The sequence below is a fragment of the Rhincodon typus genome, chromosome 21 (assembly GCF_021869965.1).
Source record: "Rhincodon typus isolate 14 chromosome 21, sRhiTyp1.1, whole genome shotgun sequence".
NCBI classification, from domain to species: domain Eukaryota; kingdom Metazoa; phylum Chordata; class Chondrichthyes; order Orectolobiformes; family Rhincodontidae; genus Rhincodon; species Rhincodon typus.
This window is the reverse complement of record NC_063352.1, coordinates 42182817-42201089: the sequence shown is the minus strand read 5'-3', so window position 1 is coordinate 42201089 and position 18273 is coordinate 42182817. Positions and strand designations below refer to the sequence as shown.

At 40.9% G+C, this 18273-nt stretch overlaps 1 protein-coding gene across 1 annotated transcript; it reads left to right on the top strand.

Annotated features, from left to right (window-relative positions):
- The first annotated feature begins 12065 nt into the window (after window positions 1-12065).
- bud31 (BUD31 homolog) lies at window positions 12066-17646 on the top strand. The gene is made up of 4 exons (XM_020509657.2): window positions 12066-12212; window positions 13970-14092; window positions 16021-16187; window positions 17422-17646. Exons 1-4 carry the CDS (start codon window positions 12119-12121, stop codon window positions 17470-17472), a joined length of 435 nt encoding a protein of 144 aa, XP_020365246.1. The 5' UTR covers window positions 12066-12118; the 3' UTR covers window positions 17473-17646.
- The last annotated feature ends 627 nt before the right edge of the window (window positions 17647-18273 follow it).

Genomic DNA, 18273 nt, shown 5'->3' with positions numbered 1-18273 from the left:
GTTACTGTATTTACATACACCTCTTAAACTCACTATTTTGTTAATGCCACAATTACTGTCCTGAACTTTTTTGTTCTATATAATGCTAAATCAGCTATTCTAATAGTTCCCTCCTCCACTTGTTGAAATCTAAATTGATTGCACATTTCAATCATTCTTTCCCAGCAACTCAGAACTATGGAATTCCTCAACGCCCTTGGTCTTTGGTCTTACTACAGTCCAGAGGGGTTTCAATGCCCTATTCTGGCATTTCATAGTGACGAGTTTGTGATTTATTTCATCCCTGTAATTAGTTGGTTCTCGGCAATGACAAGACACTACTTAAACACCCACACAAACTACAGAGACCATTTGTTTCCATGACAGTGTATCAACAATCTTTCTTGCCAACGACAATCTCACAATGGAACAAACTTTTACAGCCCCATCAACTGAAATATTTAAGACCCAGTTTCAGATTATTTCCATATAAAGGTTTTCATTATCAGGGTGACTATCTGTTACAACAGGTCACTGGCAAGGATCCTCAACTGGTTATGCCCCAAGGTGAGGAGGGCTCGTTACAGTAAGGTTAACATTCCCTTCCCTTGTGTGCAATACCAGCTCAAGGGCTGAATATTCCCAGTCTCCAAATCTGCGATCTCTCTTTCAATGTTGCAGTTTGAAGCATAACATTACCTTACATTGCAATACTACTGTCAGGCTGTGCCACATGGAGGGACAGTCACAAATCCTCTTCAGCTCAATTAATTCAAATCCTACAAAGTGCCCCAATTGCTATGATCTTGGTTGTTTATTTTTACTGGACAAGTCAGATCACAGACAGAAATCTGGCTTGATAGACCTTTTTTTTATGTAACGTGGTGGCCTTTCACTGAAACACAGGCACACAATGCTGTACAGTTGGTTTTACCAATAAAGCAGAAGTTTATTATTGATGCAAAAGATGAAATAGAATAGAAAAAATACAATATACAATGTATCACAAGAGCATCCATTTACAATACTCAAACACCACGGAGAATTCCCTCTGTGGGAGAAGGGTTTGGGCGGCAAAATTGGACATTCTAAATTGACCTACAGCCAGCAAAATCGGGCCTGACAGAAAATTGGCCAAACGAAATTAAACAGCTGCCAGCAGCTTTGAGTGGCAGAGAACAGTGGAAACCAAAGTCAAAGAGCTTACAAAAGTTCAGGGAGAAGCAGTTACAACTAGCTCCAGGGTTGTGTACTGGGGGAGTTTTGAAAGGACTTGGCTCAACCCCATTGGATGCTTTGCACCCAGCTCATGGCCCCATTTGCCAAAGACCACAGCACCTCCAGGAAGGTCGGGGTGAGGGAGGATAAGAACACACATGGACACACCTCCTCAATGAAGACTCAAAGTGGCCAATCAGCAGAACTTTGACCACTTGTTGGAGGAGAGAGAGAGATCTACCCTGAAATGTGACATCCACCTTCATGGAAGAGAGCCAGCCCTTCATCATCGAGAAGGAGATCCCAACGGCCCGGCTCAAACACGTGGATCATTTTGGGTAATACTCTTTCTCAGACGGAGAGAGCTAGATAAACAGTAAATATTGTGGGAATTTGGGAAATGCTCACATGGTGATTTTAATGAGAAATATTTTGTGAATAAAACCAACTTCTGTGTCTTTTTGTCTGCCTCATCAACAAGACCACTCGAGTAAAGTGTTTTTAATACATAAACTGATCAAAGTGCCCAAAGCACAGACAGTACCTTCTCTGTTACAACCTTAAGTTTGATTTGACTGATGCTTTCCATTCCTGGTCTTTAGAGTCTGGTAGTATCTTCCTTCAGAATTCACACAATAGAGCTTAGATTTTCTCAGCTTTAATTAACCCATTCAGAGTTCTAAACAAACACATCCGCTCTGGAACATTCAAACTAAAATCTTTGCACCGGGGTAACCTGTTTCCCTATTTTTTCTCTAAACTAACTCCTTTCTCAAGGAGAAACTTTTCATCTAGCTTCAGCCAGAACATCTGTGAACTGAAACCAAAAAGCTTTCCAAGCATTTCAAGTTTCCCTTAAGTGAAACAAAAATTACTGATCATTCTGATGGAAGCTGTCAAATCATTATGGTGCAGGAGACCATTTGGCCTATCGTGTTTTAAGCAGTTCTATTACATAATGCCAATCTCCCCATATGCTTGCACACTATTTCTATCCAAAATGATCATCCAACACACCCTTTAATTCCTCAATAGAACCTGCCTCCACCACATTTCCAGGCAGTGGATTCCATACCCTAATGTCTCACTGTGTGAAAAAGTTTTTTCTCACATCACCTTGTTTCATTTACACATCACTTTAAATCTGTGCCCTCTCATTTTTCCCTTTATGAGAGGCAACAACTTCTCCCTATCTACTCTATCCAGCCCACTCATGATTTTGAAAACCTCTAACAAATCTCCTCTCAGCCTTCTCTCCAAGGAGAACAGTCCCAATTTCTTCAATCTATCCTAATAACTTAAGTTTCCCGTTCCTGGGACCCTTCTTGTAAATCTGTAATGCTCTTCAGTACTTACATTATTTGCTAATAAAACTTTACAAATGCAAACAAATTCCCACGAGTACTCCAGGAAGTTTCTCTCTCATGCTGTCTTCTAAAATAAAACCATGGCTCTAGAAATGAGAATCTGTTCATTAAACCCCTTAATGCACACAGACCAAAACCCACATGGCACTAGCTTAGATCTAAATCCCAAAATAAATGATATTGAAATATGTATATAAATGACACACTTTACATCACAATGTCAACCACGCCACCTATACGCCCTCAGAAGCTGTACTTGCTTGGTGCCCTCCATGCACTGTGAATGGTTATTCATGACTGGTAGTGATTGCTGATCTGTTGCACAGTCGGGCTTTAAATATGGTGGGGGCAGTGCGAATCCCAGAAAACCCTGACAGTGGTACTTCCACCGCTGGTGACTGCATGATAGTGCAAACACGGCATGTCAGGTGTGTGGTGCTTACATAATGAGGTGAGTAGCATAGGTTTTTGTGAGATAACTTGCCCGCGATCACTAAGTGAAACTCTGCATGAAACTCGCCAAAACTGACTCAACTGATTTCTAGTAAATTTCAGCCCTAAATGTACTGAAGTTTCAAAAGAAGCCAATTTAGCTGGGTTTTTTTTGAGGTAAAGAGAAAGTGATTTTCTTCGCCACTGAAACACAAGGAAATATAATAAAACGTTACATGTATACACACAGATTAGAAATGGCAGATGATTCAAAAATGTAAAAGTCAAACAAAAACAGATTAATCAGTCTTTGGCTTGACCATCATGCATAGATTGTAAAACATGCAGCCATTAAGGTGGGTGATTCTGGTAATGTTGACTTTGACAGTTGAATATTGTTTGGAGATTCTTGGTCCTGCAATTAGCTGAGGAGTTTGTCCAGTTTCCTTCAACAGTGGCTTAGCTGGTTACTTGTTTGCAGCAATCAGAGAGAAAACATTGTCTTTTTACCTGTACTTACAGGAACGTCTAGTGGAAGTTCTCAGCTGTGTATCTAGTTCTCTAAAGTTCAGAAGCTAGGTGTTACAGTTGGTTTTTAACCCCCTCTGTCATGGCACTTCCCCCACATGACAAATTAAATGTGATGCATTATCATTTCGTAACAAATGATAGTAAATGATCAAATATGAACACCAAACACACTCATAAACACTTATTCTCCTGGGCTTAGTCAATATTAGGTTTTCAGCTCAGTCTGACTCTGTTATTGACAGGGTCATGTGGAGTATATTAAACCAACACTCGACACAAGGTTCAGATCAATATTTCAAGCAAACTTTATTTTACCAATGGGGAGCCAATCTCAGCTGGGACACAAGAAGATTTCTCCTATGAAACAAAGGATACAAATGTTTTCTACACCTTTTGTTCATGTTACCCCCTTCTGTTGTACGCTAATCATATCATATTACATCATGCCACATGTTCATTCACTAGCCAAATTAAAAAGTATAGCAACAGCCTTTACCAATCACAGCTGATGTACACGTAATGTGTATCTGTGGTATCAGATTAACATACCCGTTATCTGGAGGTTACAACATATTTGTTCTTTAATAGCTTTGTCTCTCCCATTATCCTTATTTTATGCGAGCGCCTGCTGTGTGATTTATGTGGAAATCCCTTGCAGTCACCAAAAGGTTCCTTTGCCCTTATTTCTAACTGCCCAGCACTTTTCCACTGTCTCCTTCTTAATCCTTTCCACTCTAGCTATATACTTATATTCTTCCCATGTTGCATTGCACCTTTAACTATATTTAAATTTCCAGCATTGTGGGTGATTTTTAGATGGTATTGTTGAAGGAACAAACTCTGATAAAATAATCTGGCATTCGGGGTCTTAAACCTTCCTGCAAAAGTTAATGTGTTATGGTAAATAGTAACTGTAGTCTCTCTGTACCCATTTTGGACATATATCTTAATGTTTTGAGAGCTATAATAAACAGAAGGTTCTGTCTTTAATGTGCCGTATCAATTCTGATGAATGTTTAGTTTTTTGGAAAATCTACTGATGGGTGCCTCCATCCCAGATTCATCTTCCTAGAGGAAGACAACTCATAACGGATGTCATTCACATCAATGGCTACTTTAAATACTTGATTAAAATTTGAAATCACACAGCACCAGGTTACGGTCCAACAGGTTTATTTGAAAACACAAGCTTTCGGAGTCTTACTCCCAGTAAGGCTGAAAGCTTGTGTTTTGAAATAAACCTGTTAGACTATAACCTGGTGCTGTGTGATTTCTGACCTTGTCCACCCGAGTCCAACACCGGCACTTCCACATCATGATTAAAGTTTGGAGATGCAAGCACTGGGTCACTTGTTAAAATGCCTTTCAACACTTCAAAAGCTGTCTGGCATTTCTCAGTCCATGCTATCTTTCCTTTCTTTTCTGTAGGGCAGCGTGACTACAATGTAGAAGTTTGGGGGAATCCACACATGCCCAAGAACCTCCTGATTTCCCATGTTGGTGCAGGAATGGGGAACTGTGGTACTGCTTGTATCTTTGCAACCCTGGGCATTACTTGCCGTTGGCCTACTATGTGTCCTAGATAGGTCATTTTATCTTAAATGCACTTATGCCTCGTGAGATTGACCATTGGGTCAGCCGACTGGATATTCTGGAAGAGAGCTCCCAGTTGATCCAAGTGCATTTCCTGGTTAACGCTTTACACCATGCAATTAGATGACATGTCACTACCTGATTCATCAGCTTTTGAAATGTGACTGGGGTCATGTTGAGTCAAACAGCAAGACTCAACACTAGAACCCACCTGGAGTTACAAAGGAGGATACCTCCTTCACACAGACAATCAAAGAAACCTTCCAGTACCTCCTCAGTAAATCGATGTGTGAAGTAGGCTGCCTTATCCACCCAATCTACCTGTCTTCCAGCCATAGTATCATGGCTCTGGTCACTGCATTAACTTTTCACCAGTCAGTGTAGAACCTCGTGGAGCTGTCCTGTTGGGACACGAGCATAACTGAGGATCTCCAGCTACTGCTGCTAGGATCTATGAAGTGGTGCTCCAGCTCGTAGTTAATCTCCTCTGGAACCTGGGCCAGCTCTACAGGGCTTCGGCAAAAGGGATGTTGCCTTATGGGAAGATCCTCTCTCACATCTACATCATGTAAATCTAGGGATCTTGTCCCTGCACAAGCCATTGAATGTAGTGAACAGATTTGTTAAGTCTGCTCACCATTTGGCCGGTAGGTGGGTGAGTATGAAGTAAAGGTTTGTTAGTTCCTCTGTATTGAGGCAATGAGAGGCATGTTTGTATGTATTAGCCTGCAGTAACATCTCATTATGTTAATCTCGCCTTATTTCCCATTCTCCGAACCACTGGATATAAATTACATGGCAACAATTCCCAACATCAAAGTCAAGCAGTAACTTGGCACTTCCAGCTTGCCACCCGCTCCTCTGGTCTTCTATCATGGACACCACTCACTAATACTTCACAAACTGCTCCTGGGGGAGCGACTGCATGCATCCCCTAGCCATTCGCATTGACATCAAACATGTATTACTTTGCCGCATCTATATCGCACACTTCCAATCCACGTACAAAACAGTTTTACATTACAATGGTGCATTCCAAAGTGAACTGGCATCTTTAATTATAATCCTGCTGTCAGGCCACTTGTGTACAGGGACAGGCATCCAACTCATACATTGGACCAGGGTGGATCTCAGGAATCCTTACTTGCTGCCTTAGTGCTCACTCACTTTGTGCCTACTTGGATGCTCAGAGCATCTCTGCTTTGCCATGCCTTGCCTTTTTGTGCTTTGCACAGCCAGCGTTCAAAGGTTCACAATACTTCTGTCTTGACTTGTCTTTCAGCACAGATACAATGCCAGGCATCTTATCATGGTTATCAGCAGCCATCAGTCAAGGGAGTGCACATGTCACTGTACTGCAGCAAGCTACATGAATTTAACACCTGCACTTGCACCATGTGCCAGCCAAGTACGTGGCAAACACGTTGCTTATACTTCAACCAAACAACCATATGTCGAAGTCTATGGAGAATAGTCTTCAGTCAAGTCAGGGAGACAGCCTTTAGTCAGAGGTCCTGCTACAGTGAAAATGGAGGGTTCTGAGATTCTGCTCTTTTATCATCAAGCAATGCTTTTAGCTAGAAAGCATGTGCATGTCTATGTTAACCATTGAGCATATTATTGGGCTTGTCTTACAGACCAAGTAGAGTCATAGAGTTATACAACACAGAGACTCTTCGGTCCAACTCCTCCTGCTGACCAGATATCCTAAATTAACCTAGTCCCATTTGCCAGCATTTGGCTCATATCCCTCCAAACCCTTCCTTTTCCTGTAACCATCCAGATGCCTTTTAAATGTTGTAATTGTACCAGCCTCCAATACCTCATCTGGCAGCTCATTCCATACATGCACCACCCTCCGCTTGAAAAAGTTGCCCCTTAGGTCCTTTTTAAATCTTTCCCCTCTCACTTTAAACCTATGCCCTCTAGTTTTGGACTTCCATACGCTGGGAAAAAGACCTTGATTGTTCACCCTATCCATGCCCTCCATGATGTTATAAACTTCCATAAGATCACCCCTCAGCCTCCGATACTCCAGGGAAAAATGTCCAGTCTATTCAGCCTCTCTCTATAACTCAAACTCTCCAATCATGGCAGCATCCTTGTAAATCTTTTATGAAGCCTTTCAATTTTAACACCATCTTTCCTTTAGCAGGGCGACTAGAATTGAACGCAGTGTTCTAAAAATGGCCTCACCAATGTCTTGTACAGCCGTAACATGAACTCCCAACTCCTATATTCAATGCATTGACCAATAAAGGCAAGTGTACCAAATGACTTCTTCACCACCCTGTCTAACTGTGACTCCACTTTCAAGGAACTATGCACCTGCACCTCTAGGTGTCTTTGTTTGGCAACACTCCCCAGGGCCTTACCATTAACTATATATGTCCTGCCCTGATTTGCCTTACTAATATGCAGCACCTCACATTCATCTAAATTAAATTCCATCTGGCACTCCTCAGCCCATTGGCCCATCTGATCAAGGTCCTATTGTACTCTGAGATAATCCGCTTCACTGTCCACTACACCATCAATTTTGGTGCCATCTGCAAACTTACTAACCATACCACTTATATTCACATCCAAATCATTTACATAAATGATGAAATTTTTACTAGTTGGGAATTTAATGACGTATCAGCATTCTATTCTGCAATCTGTAAACCTAGCAGAACGTGGGGCATAAACATGGACTGGAGTCAGGTGCCCTGCCTTTCATTTCACCAGGATACAATGCTTGTGGTGAAGAGTTCTGAATAAGCCAGAAAGAAACCACCCAGTTCCAAAATGTGACAAAGAAATTACTTTTGGGTGATGTCTTCGTCATCAATTATTAATTGGCAATGTTTCAGAATTAACTTGTTACTGAATATACACGTGAGGAAATCATTCATTTTGAGGGTCCTGCTATGTATAAAAAGGGACAGTTAATTTACTGATTAAACAGTGAAGAAATGTTGGCTAAGAAATCTCCCTTATATTACTGTATTATAAATGAAGAGGAAACTATCTTTCAGATTGCCCTTAAACTATTGTCGCTGGAACTGAAACTGAGAAAATAAATGAAAGGAAATCTGCTGTTATTTTAAATGAATTTTTTGGGATTATCATTTCGAAAGGTTAGAATATCACACGCTGCCCACTGGTAGAATTGTGTAACATTTCCGAATCATTATCGATAATGCAATGTCACCACCTACTGTCAGAACATGAAATTAAACCAGACATTTTTTTTTAGCTAAACAAAAGTCATTGGGCCTGGCTGAGTGAATGAAATTCCATTTCTCTTCACATTCAAAATGACAGTGCTGAAAAATCCCCCACCTTGCTAGTGACTTTGCTATATCAGACAATTAGCATAAGATACTTATAGTTCAAGTAATTTCTCTGCACTGATGTTTAAAAGTTTACAACATCAAATAATGTACCTCCAGGCTGCACAAATCTCTCATGATTGGGTGTGTGTTTAGTTCTCACTTACCCCTATTGGATATTAGCAGAGATCCATGTCTGTTAGATATCAATAAGCTGATATTGCCTTCTCATTGCAGCCAAATTCCTGGTCAAATGAGAAGTTGGATCATTAACGATCATAAAAAACAAATTGTAAGGGGTCCGCTTTGTAACAAGTTACCACACTTACCATTCGAAAATAATTAGCTATTTACTTCCCTTGACCGAAGGTGTTTCGAAATCGAATTATATTTAATTGCTCTTTTTTTAAAAACACAATAAATTTACAAAGGTCTCAAACAGCAAAAGCTTCAGACATCAAAGATGAGTGTGTCAGGCAGACAATCCTACAACTTAGTTCAAGAATCTTTTTTCAAATTGATACTATCGGGGTCTATTTCTTATTTGTCCACAAGGTGTGGGCCCTAATTGCTCTTGAGAAGGCAGCAATGAGCTTACCTTTATCGATCAGTGCATTGAGTACAGGAATTGGGAGGTCATGTTGTGGCTGTACAGGACATTGGTTTGGCTACTTTTGGAATACTACATAAAATTCTGGTCTCTCTGCTATAGGAAGGATGTTGTAAATCTTGAAAGGGTTCAGAAAAAGATTTACAAGGATGTTGCCAGGGTTAGAGGGCTTGAGCAATGGGGAGAGGCTAAATAGGCTGGGTCTATTTTCTCTGGAGTGTTAGAGGCTGAGGGGTGACCTTATAGAAGTTTATAAGATCATGAGGAGCATGGATAGGGTGAATAGCCAAGGTCTTTGTCCCAAGGTTGCCTTTGTCGCTAGTCCAAAACTACAGGGCATAGGTTTATGGTGAGAGGGGAAAGATTTAAAAGGAAGCTAAGGAGCAAATTTTCACGCAGAGGGTGGTGCATGTATGGAATGAGCAGCCAGAGGAAGTGGTAGAGGCTGGTACAATTACAACATTTAAAAGACATTTGGATGGGTATATGAATAGGAAGGGTTTAGAGGGATATGGGCCAAATGTTGACAAATGGGACTAGATTAATTTAGGATATCAGGTCGCATGGACGAGTTGGACCGAAGAGTCTGTTTCCATGTTGTACAGTTCTATGACTCTATACAGGACCAGAATTAGGCCATTTGGCCCATTGAATCTGCTCCACCATTTGATCAAGGCTGATATGTTTCTCCATCCAATGCTCCTGCCTTCTTGCCGTAACCCTTGATCTTCTTACTAATCAAGAACCTATCTATCTTTGTCTTAAATGCACTCAATGACTTGGCCTCCACAGACTTCTGCAGCAATAAGTTCCACAGATTAACCACCTCTGGCTGAAGAAATTCCTCCTCATCTCAGATCTATAGGGTTGTCTCTTCACTCGGAGGCTGTGTCCTTAGGTACTCGTCTCTCCAACTAATGGAAATATCTTCTCCACACCCACTGTATCGAGGACTCTCAGTATTCTGTAGATGAGAATCCCTGCTCATCCTTCCAAACTCCATTGAAAACTCAGAGTTCCAGAGTCCTCGACCACTCCTCATATGACAAGCCTTTCATCTCAGGATCATTCTTGTACACCTTTTCTGGACCCCCTCCAAAACTGCACGCAATATTTCAAATGCAGCCTGACTAGAGCCTTATACAGCCTCAGACGCTTGCGAATGTGTTGCCAATCAAGCCGGCTGCTTTGTCCTGGATGATGTCAAGCTTCTTGGGTGTTGTTGGAGCTGCACCCATCCAGGCAAGTAGGGATTATTCCATCACACTCCTGACTTGTGCCTTGTAGATGATGTACAGGCTTTCAGAAGTCGTAAGGTGAGTTACTCGTTGCAGTATGCCTAGCCTCTGACCTGCTCTTGTAGTCACTGTATTTGTATAGCAAGTCTAGTTGAGTTTCTTGTCAACGGTAGCCTCCAGGATGTTGATAGTGGGGGATTCATTCATGGTATTACCATTGAATGCCAAGGGGCGAAGTTTACATTGTCTCTTAATGGAAATGGTCGTTCCCTGGCATTTGTGTGGCACAAATGTCACATCCCACTTATCAGCCTAAGCCTGCATATTGTACAGGTCTTCATGCATTTGAACAAGGAGCTGAGATGACTGACCTTCAACAACCACAACCATCTTCCTATGTGCTAGGAATGACTCAGACCAGCAGAGAGTTTGCCCCCTGATTCCAGTTTTGCTAGGGCTCCTTGATGCCACACTTGGTTAAATGCAGCCTTGATATCAAGGGTTGACACTGTCACCTCATCTCTGGAATTCAGCTCTTTTATCCATGTTTGAACGAAGGCTATAATGAAGTCAGGAGCTGAGTGATCCTGGCAGAACCCAAACAGGGCACCAGAGAGCAGGTATTGCTGAGTGGTTGCTGCTTAATGGTATTGTTGATTGCCATCACTTTACTGATAATTGAGAGAGACTGATGGGACAGTAATTGGCCAGGTTGGATTTGTCCTGCTTTTTGTGTACAAGACATACCTGGGCAATTTTCCACATTGTTGAGTGGATGCCAGTGTTATAAGTGAACAGTTTGGCTAGGAGTGTGGTATGTTCTGGAGCACAAGTCTTCAGTACTATTGCTGAATGTTGTCAGAGTACATCGTCTTCGTAGTATTCAATGCCTCCAACCATTTCTTGCTATCTTGTGGAGTGAACTGCATTGGCTAAAGACTGTTATCTGGTATACTGGAGACCGCTGGAAGAGACAAGGTGTTGTTTCACAATACTTCAGCAAAGGACCTGCAAATACAATAGCCTCCTTCTGTGAAACCTCTGATTCTGTCTCTGAAAAAGGAATTGGCTTGTTGTGCTAATTTCTTTATCTAATTCTTACACTCAAATGCAAATTTCTGGAAACAGCTTATAACTCTGGATTGTGTCTCATTTTCCCCGTGTCTAGTGGTTTGTTTCATTAAACACATTCCATTTTAATGTCAGGGAAGAAGTTATTTTATCTGCACTTGAAACATTAACTCTGTTTCTCTCCCAACAGATGCTGCCAGAGCTACCGAGTTTCTCCAGTAATTTCTGCTTTCAAACAGAGAACAGTAACGGGCCTTTCAGCCCACCATGTCTTGTTTGATATCTTCAGCATCCAGAGTTTTTTGTTCTATTTAAATTATTTTATCTTTTGCACTCAGATTGATGCACGAACTGTTAACGTAGGAAATGCATTTTCATCTGCTGAATAAAATTCTTCTAAAGATTGTGTTGTCACACGTTCTTTTAAAGATGGAGCAATTGATTGATTTCCTTCATCCGAGCTCAGCCATAGCTAACTGTAGCATTTGTACTAAAATCTTTGTTGAATTTGTTCATTTTTCATACTTGCTTCGTTTATTTTTGTTTACAAGTATCGTTGTTTTTAAGGAAGGGAATAATCCTCACAGTAGACCACCCTCCTGCACCAGGCTCCCTACATCTTTGCTCAAGTCTGAACATTGGCCCAACTTTTGTCTTCAGGCCAGCTGGTGACGCGCTTACCAAGGACCGAGGGGTTCAGGAGGACCCGGCGGGCGGTGACGTGTTATTTGTGGGACGGCGCCGGTCCCCGGATGTACCGCGATGCCGAAGGTGAAGCGAAGCCGAAAGCCGCCTCCTGATGGCTGGGAGCTGATTGAACCCACCCTGGATGAACTGGACCAGAAAATGCGGGAGGGTGAGTCCAGAGAGGGGGTGGGCACGGAGGAACGGGGAATGTTTTCTTCTCCGGGGTTGCAGGGGAGAGAAAGCCATCAATAGTCATCCAGGGAAGACTTGCATTTATGTAGCGCCCTTCGCGGCCCGACGACTCCGTGAAGTGTTTTGTAGCTACTGAAACGCTTTTCGAGGTGTGGTCGCTGCTGTAAAATGGGGAAACGCGGCAGCGGGTTTGTGCATAGCAAGATCCCACAAATTGCAACCCGTGCGTGATAATATCATGAGCGAACACAAACTGTCCCTGGAGCATCCCTGGAGAGAGTAGCAGAGTTAACGCTTCGAGTCCGGTATGACACTCGTTATGCCGGACTTGGAACATTAACTCTGTTTTCTTTTCACAGATGCTTGCCGACCTGTTGAGTTTCTCCAGCATGAACTGTGCCTGTTGCAGATTTCCAGAATCCACTGTGTTTTTCGTCTCATTTAAATGATAATGTTTTTCGAGGGACGTACATTGACCTACGTGGATCCTGATAATGACTGCCCTCGGGGTCAGAAAAGAAGTCAAGTTGCAAATAGCCTGGTTCAACCTTAAGCTGTAGCTGGAGAGGGAGGATGCGGTTTTGCTGCTAGCTGATGTTCAAAACGACACGATGAACTTTCCTTAATATCAGTACACTCGGACAATGAAGGCCATCAGTTTAGCTGGGACAACGTGACTATAATAGTCCAAGCCAAACACAGACACGCACGGGAATTCCTAGAGGCATGGTTCTCAACTTGTAATGCTATCAACAAACATATAGAATTGGACCCATATGCAAACCCATTCAGATCAAAACTGGAAATGACAGTACTCACCATAACAGAACAGACAGTATAAATTCCAAGCGGAGTAGAATAACATCGCCTCATGGAGGCCTCACCTAGCATGGTGACGAAACATCTGAATGAAAACAAGCCAGCTCAGCGAGCAAGTCAACAACGTCACCCACAACCGAGCTACAAATCTTTGCTAAAACTTTAAATGCAATCAGTGGCAAGGGAATTAAGTTTGTACCAGAGATGGTGCAGAAACAGTGTATTGAGATATCATAGATTTCTGGAGCAATGCCTTGTAGTTAGGAGTAAAATAGCATTAAAATATTGCTGGAATCTGCTTGCCTGCCTGCCCTCAAGCATGTTCACATTGTATGATATGGAACTGGAGGATCGATGAAGAAAGTTATTCATGTTTTAAAATGGCACAGTATTCTGAACCTTTACTATCTTCCTTGCTCACATACAGTCAATGCAACCTGTCATCAACAATAAGCATTACCAGTCTAACCACTGAACAGATACATTTTAAGAAAGGTGAAATCACTAATTTTAGCTCCTTGATCAACAATGAGAAGGGTAAAGAATTTATTGTGAATATGTAGCATGAAGAATACTTGCATCATGGAAAGCTGGTAACTAATGAATCAAAGATCATCCAGAGGGAGAAACTCCTACATTTGCCCTGCCGTCTCCTGAAAGAAGTGTTTGTTAGATTAGATGTCACCGTTTATAAAGTTTACCAAAGTTACTAGTAGACAGTATGGCTATTCATTGATATTAGGAATTGGTTTGACAATTCCTCAGGTTAATACTGTCATATAATCTGAGTCCTTGCTCATTGTACCCAAAGGAAGGTTTCTTTGAATTATCATTGCTATTATGGAGGTATTTAATTGCAACAAAGTTTCATATTTTGAGATTCTGCTATATTATTGCTCATTCTTTTTCTTGTAGCTGAAACTGAACCTCATGAAGGGAAGAGGAAAGTAGAATCATTGTGGCCTATCTTCAGACTCCACCACCAGCGAACACGTTACATATTTGATCTGTTCTATAAAAGAAAGGCAATTAGCAGAGGTAAGCAAGAAAGACTTGTTATGGTAACCTTGTTGAGTTGCTGCATTATATGTGCAGCCACTGTGTACAGGTGTGGGTGAGATGGATACATTAGTGCAGTAGGTGTGATATTGGCTAAACAAGGCACTATGATCTGCTTTTTGTTGGTGACTTATGTCAAGTAGTTGACTATTCCACTGCGGTTCTGATTTGAGATTTCTAGGTGGTGGAAAGGTTTTGAATGGTCAGGAGGTAAACCATTCCTTGCAGATTACACAGCCTGTGCCCAGCCATTGCAGTCACACTATTGTAATTGGAACAGTTCAGCTTCCAGCTAATGGAGACTCTTGGAGTGTTGATACAGGCCCACTGTGTGTTCATGACAAGGTACAGGGATGATGGTTTCATTTTGTTTCTTGATCTTTACCTGATCCTTATGTGTGCTACAAATTTTATCCACTGCTTGTCAGACAAGACTAGGCATTAACCAAGGTCTCTCTCTCAGCTAGTATTGGCTGCTTCATTATTGGTGGAAATGTGAATTAAGCTGAATACTGAAGTCATAAGCAAAAGCCCCCATTTCTGACCGTACAATATGGGGATCATCATTGATGAAACAACTGTAAATAGATGAACTGAGGATCCTTACCCAAAGATCTCTTGCAGTAATATCCTTGATTGTCATTGTTGGATATCATCAATCAGCTTTGCATTGTGTATCATTTCTTCCACTGGAAGTGGTTTCCCTTTGACTCCTAGTAATATTTTTTGAGAGTGCTTTTTTGTGTCATACTTGATTGAATGTCTTGGATAAAGGCATCTACACTCACCTACTCTCTGGCATCCGCTTTCACATCCATATCTAGAACAAAACTATAACAAGTGGATCCTGTCAATTCCAAAGGGTCAGTGAGTGGGTTTTGTTTGTTGACTTCGATTACCGATCCTTCAGAGGAAACTGATCAGACAAGTCTTACCTGATCAATAACCATTCTGCATTTGCTTTTTTAGTTCAATCAGGGCTGGTCACCTTTCCAATTGTCAGGTAAATTCCAGTATCATCTCTACAGGGGGAAGCAGCTAACTTTGGTTTAGTTAAACATCTTGAATCTTGTCAGGCTTTAGAAATTTTCCAAATGCTCAAATATCTAGTGTTATGTGGAATTGAATAGTCCAACTGTTCATGGATTTGCTAACACCAAGCTTCTGAGAAGTTAAAATTGGCATAGTTCCAGAGGACCATAGAGCTGCTCTCTCATTAGAGAGAGATGATTGGTGGTGGTTTAACCTGAGGGTCAACATGCTTCAGGTAAGGGGCAAATTTGAGAAGAGGGGACCTTCATGGTAATCTGTCCTAGTGCAGGATTGGAACCCGTCTAAGCTACTGTACTAAAAGTTATGTGTTATAATTTTTTTCCTAGTCTTTTTGAAAGATATTCTCTTTCTCATGCATTGCCTTCCAGAGTAGTAATGAACTGATGCAACCAGCTCCTTTTATAGTAACACAAGAAATTGATTAAGAGTCAGTCTTTGCTGTGGCCATTTGTTGTTTGTGCATTATTATTGGAATTTTTGACATTTTCCCCTGTTTTAGTATGTTTTATAGGGAACGAAACTCCTGTAAGTGCGTACAGTGTAACTGAAATTAAGTTCCAGCAGCCAGGCAGGAAACTGATAATTGGTGCTCTCTGCCAGTGATTCACTAATTGCAGTATTGACATTGTGATAACTTGTGCACCTGGATTTGTTGCAGTGGCGATAGATTGGAGGTGCCATGTAACTGGGGTTTAAATCCTGGGAAGAACAAGTAATCTGCTTTATTTGTCTGTCCAGTGTCCAGGACCTATTCACAGTGCACAGTTGTGCTTGTCTGATTTGTTCTAAAGATTTTGAGATCCTTCACTAATTCACTATAATTAAGTGGGCTGTTTTACAATCTTGTTTTGTAGAGCTCTATGATTATTGCATAAGGGAAGGATATGCTGACAAGAATCTCATTGCGAAGTGGAAGAAACAGGGCTATGAGAATCTGTGCTGTCTTCGCTGCATCCAAACCCGAGATACCAATTTTGGAACAAACTGCATCTGCAGGGTACCCAAGAGCAAGCTTGAAGTGGTGAGTCTCCCTGTTTGTTTCTAAACTGAGATTTCCTCTCTACAGGAAATCTGTTCAGAACCCACAAACTAAATGAGTCGACTGCAACATTCAGGTTGACATCTATTTGTTTAAGTAGACCACTGTGAAATAATACAAACTCCTTTACATTTTAGGTATGCTCGTGACAAATTAATAATTCACCCATGTGTCTGAATCCTAAAAAAGTTTACAATAATTAAAGATAGAATATGCTTCAGTATTTCAATAGGGATGTACCTTTGGTGTGAAGCACTTCCCATAATGCACCCATTGTATATTTTAATGGATAATAGTAATTAAATACTTTATTTTGCCTGGCATTTAGCATAGCACAGAATCTGTGTGATATCTTTAAGGCTCCTGGTTGCTTGCATGCAGCCTTGCATGCAGCCTAGCTGCAACATTGAACCAAGTGGGCTGAAAGCATGGGTATAACTGCTGGTACAAATGGACCGGAGGAAGGTACAAGATTGGAGGAACAGGAGGGAGGAGTCTTGAGTTGTAAAGCTGGATGATGTTGTGGAGATAGCAATAGACAAGGCCATGAAGAAATTTAAGCACAAGGATGAGGATTTTATTTTTATTTCCTGATTTCCCCAATTCCACAATGTCCGTGGTAGCTAAGCAAGACTTGATTAGAATATGAGCAAGAGGTTGAAGAAATTGATCAGGAGAGCATTGAATAAGCAACACTGAAAGGATGATAAAAATAGCTTATTTCAACAGCAGATTTACTAAGGTATATTAGAGGTGGACAGTAAAACAGAAATGAAGTAGGTTGTTTTTGCAATGGAAAGGACGTGGGCAATCAGGAATCAGCTTTGCATTATTAAATAGAATGTGTAAGTCTGGAATGGTTTGATTCAGTTTGAGGTAAAGACTAGGGGAGGGGTGTGACAAGGATATGGAACTTCTTGTAGCACTTGAAGATGATAGTGTTGGTTTTGCCAATCAAGAAATGCCAACTCATTCAAGATTGGAAGTTGGGACGAGTGGTATAACCAGAATTAGTAGAAATTGGTGGGTGGTGGTGGGGGAAATGCTAACCCCATGTGTTCAGGTGATATTGCCAAGGTTCAGGATAGAAAGAAGGAAGAGATGATCCAGGGATCAACTGTTGAGAGTTGCAGAGGTCTGAGTAGTTCAGAGTTCTTGTGATCATCAAAATTCAGCTTGAGACTGCTTTATAACTATTTCTCTTTTACCCCCACAGGGCAGGATTATTGAGTGCACACACTGTGGATGCAGAGGCTGCTCTGGTTGAATTTGTCTGTATTGGATGTAAGGGGTTTTAGTTTATGTATAATCACTTTTATTTTGAGTCAATATATGGACCATAATTAGGACAAGATGTACTCTGTATGCTATGGCTGTCTTCTAACTAGTTTTTTTTTCTCAAAATGGAATATAATGAATTAAAATGTATTTTAAAAGTGAAGTTTCAGAGCACTGTAGTCTTTATAAAATAACAAACAGTTTTCGAACCACTAAAATGCACAGATTGACCTGGATGGCATTCATGTCCACTCTGAATCACCATGTTATAAAGGGAGGTAATTTGACTTTGTGCAATTAAACCTTGGGTTACTGCAGACAGCCTTTAAAGGATGACTGTGGCTGCTCTGGGCTGGCTCGTTCTTTCAAACTAATTATATCAATATTAAACTATTATTGAAAGTCATCCTGTTCTATATCGTTTGTTATCCTTTTCTGTTGATTTGATCTGCACTTAAACTTTATTTCACAATAACTTTTATGTTCATTTCCCTGTATTGTTTGTTTTGTTTAAACTTTCTACAAAAAAAAGAAAATTTTGAGTACCAATTTCCAGGTCTGTTCCAGGGTACACAGGTAGATAAATTTTGTTTCACTCATTAGCCTGCATTGTCACCCATGCAAAGTAAACTTTTTACTGCATAAGACTCCTTAATTATAAAGATCAGTAATGATAAAGATCAGTACGTATTTAATACCTTGTATTCAGAAGAATTTATGTGTCCAAGTTTAGATCTTGTACTTAATTAAAATGAAGAATAGGGCAGATGTTTTTTGCAATAAAACCATT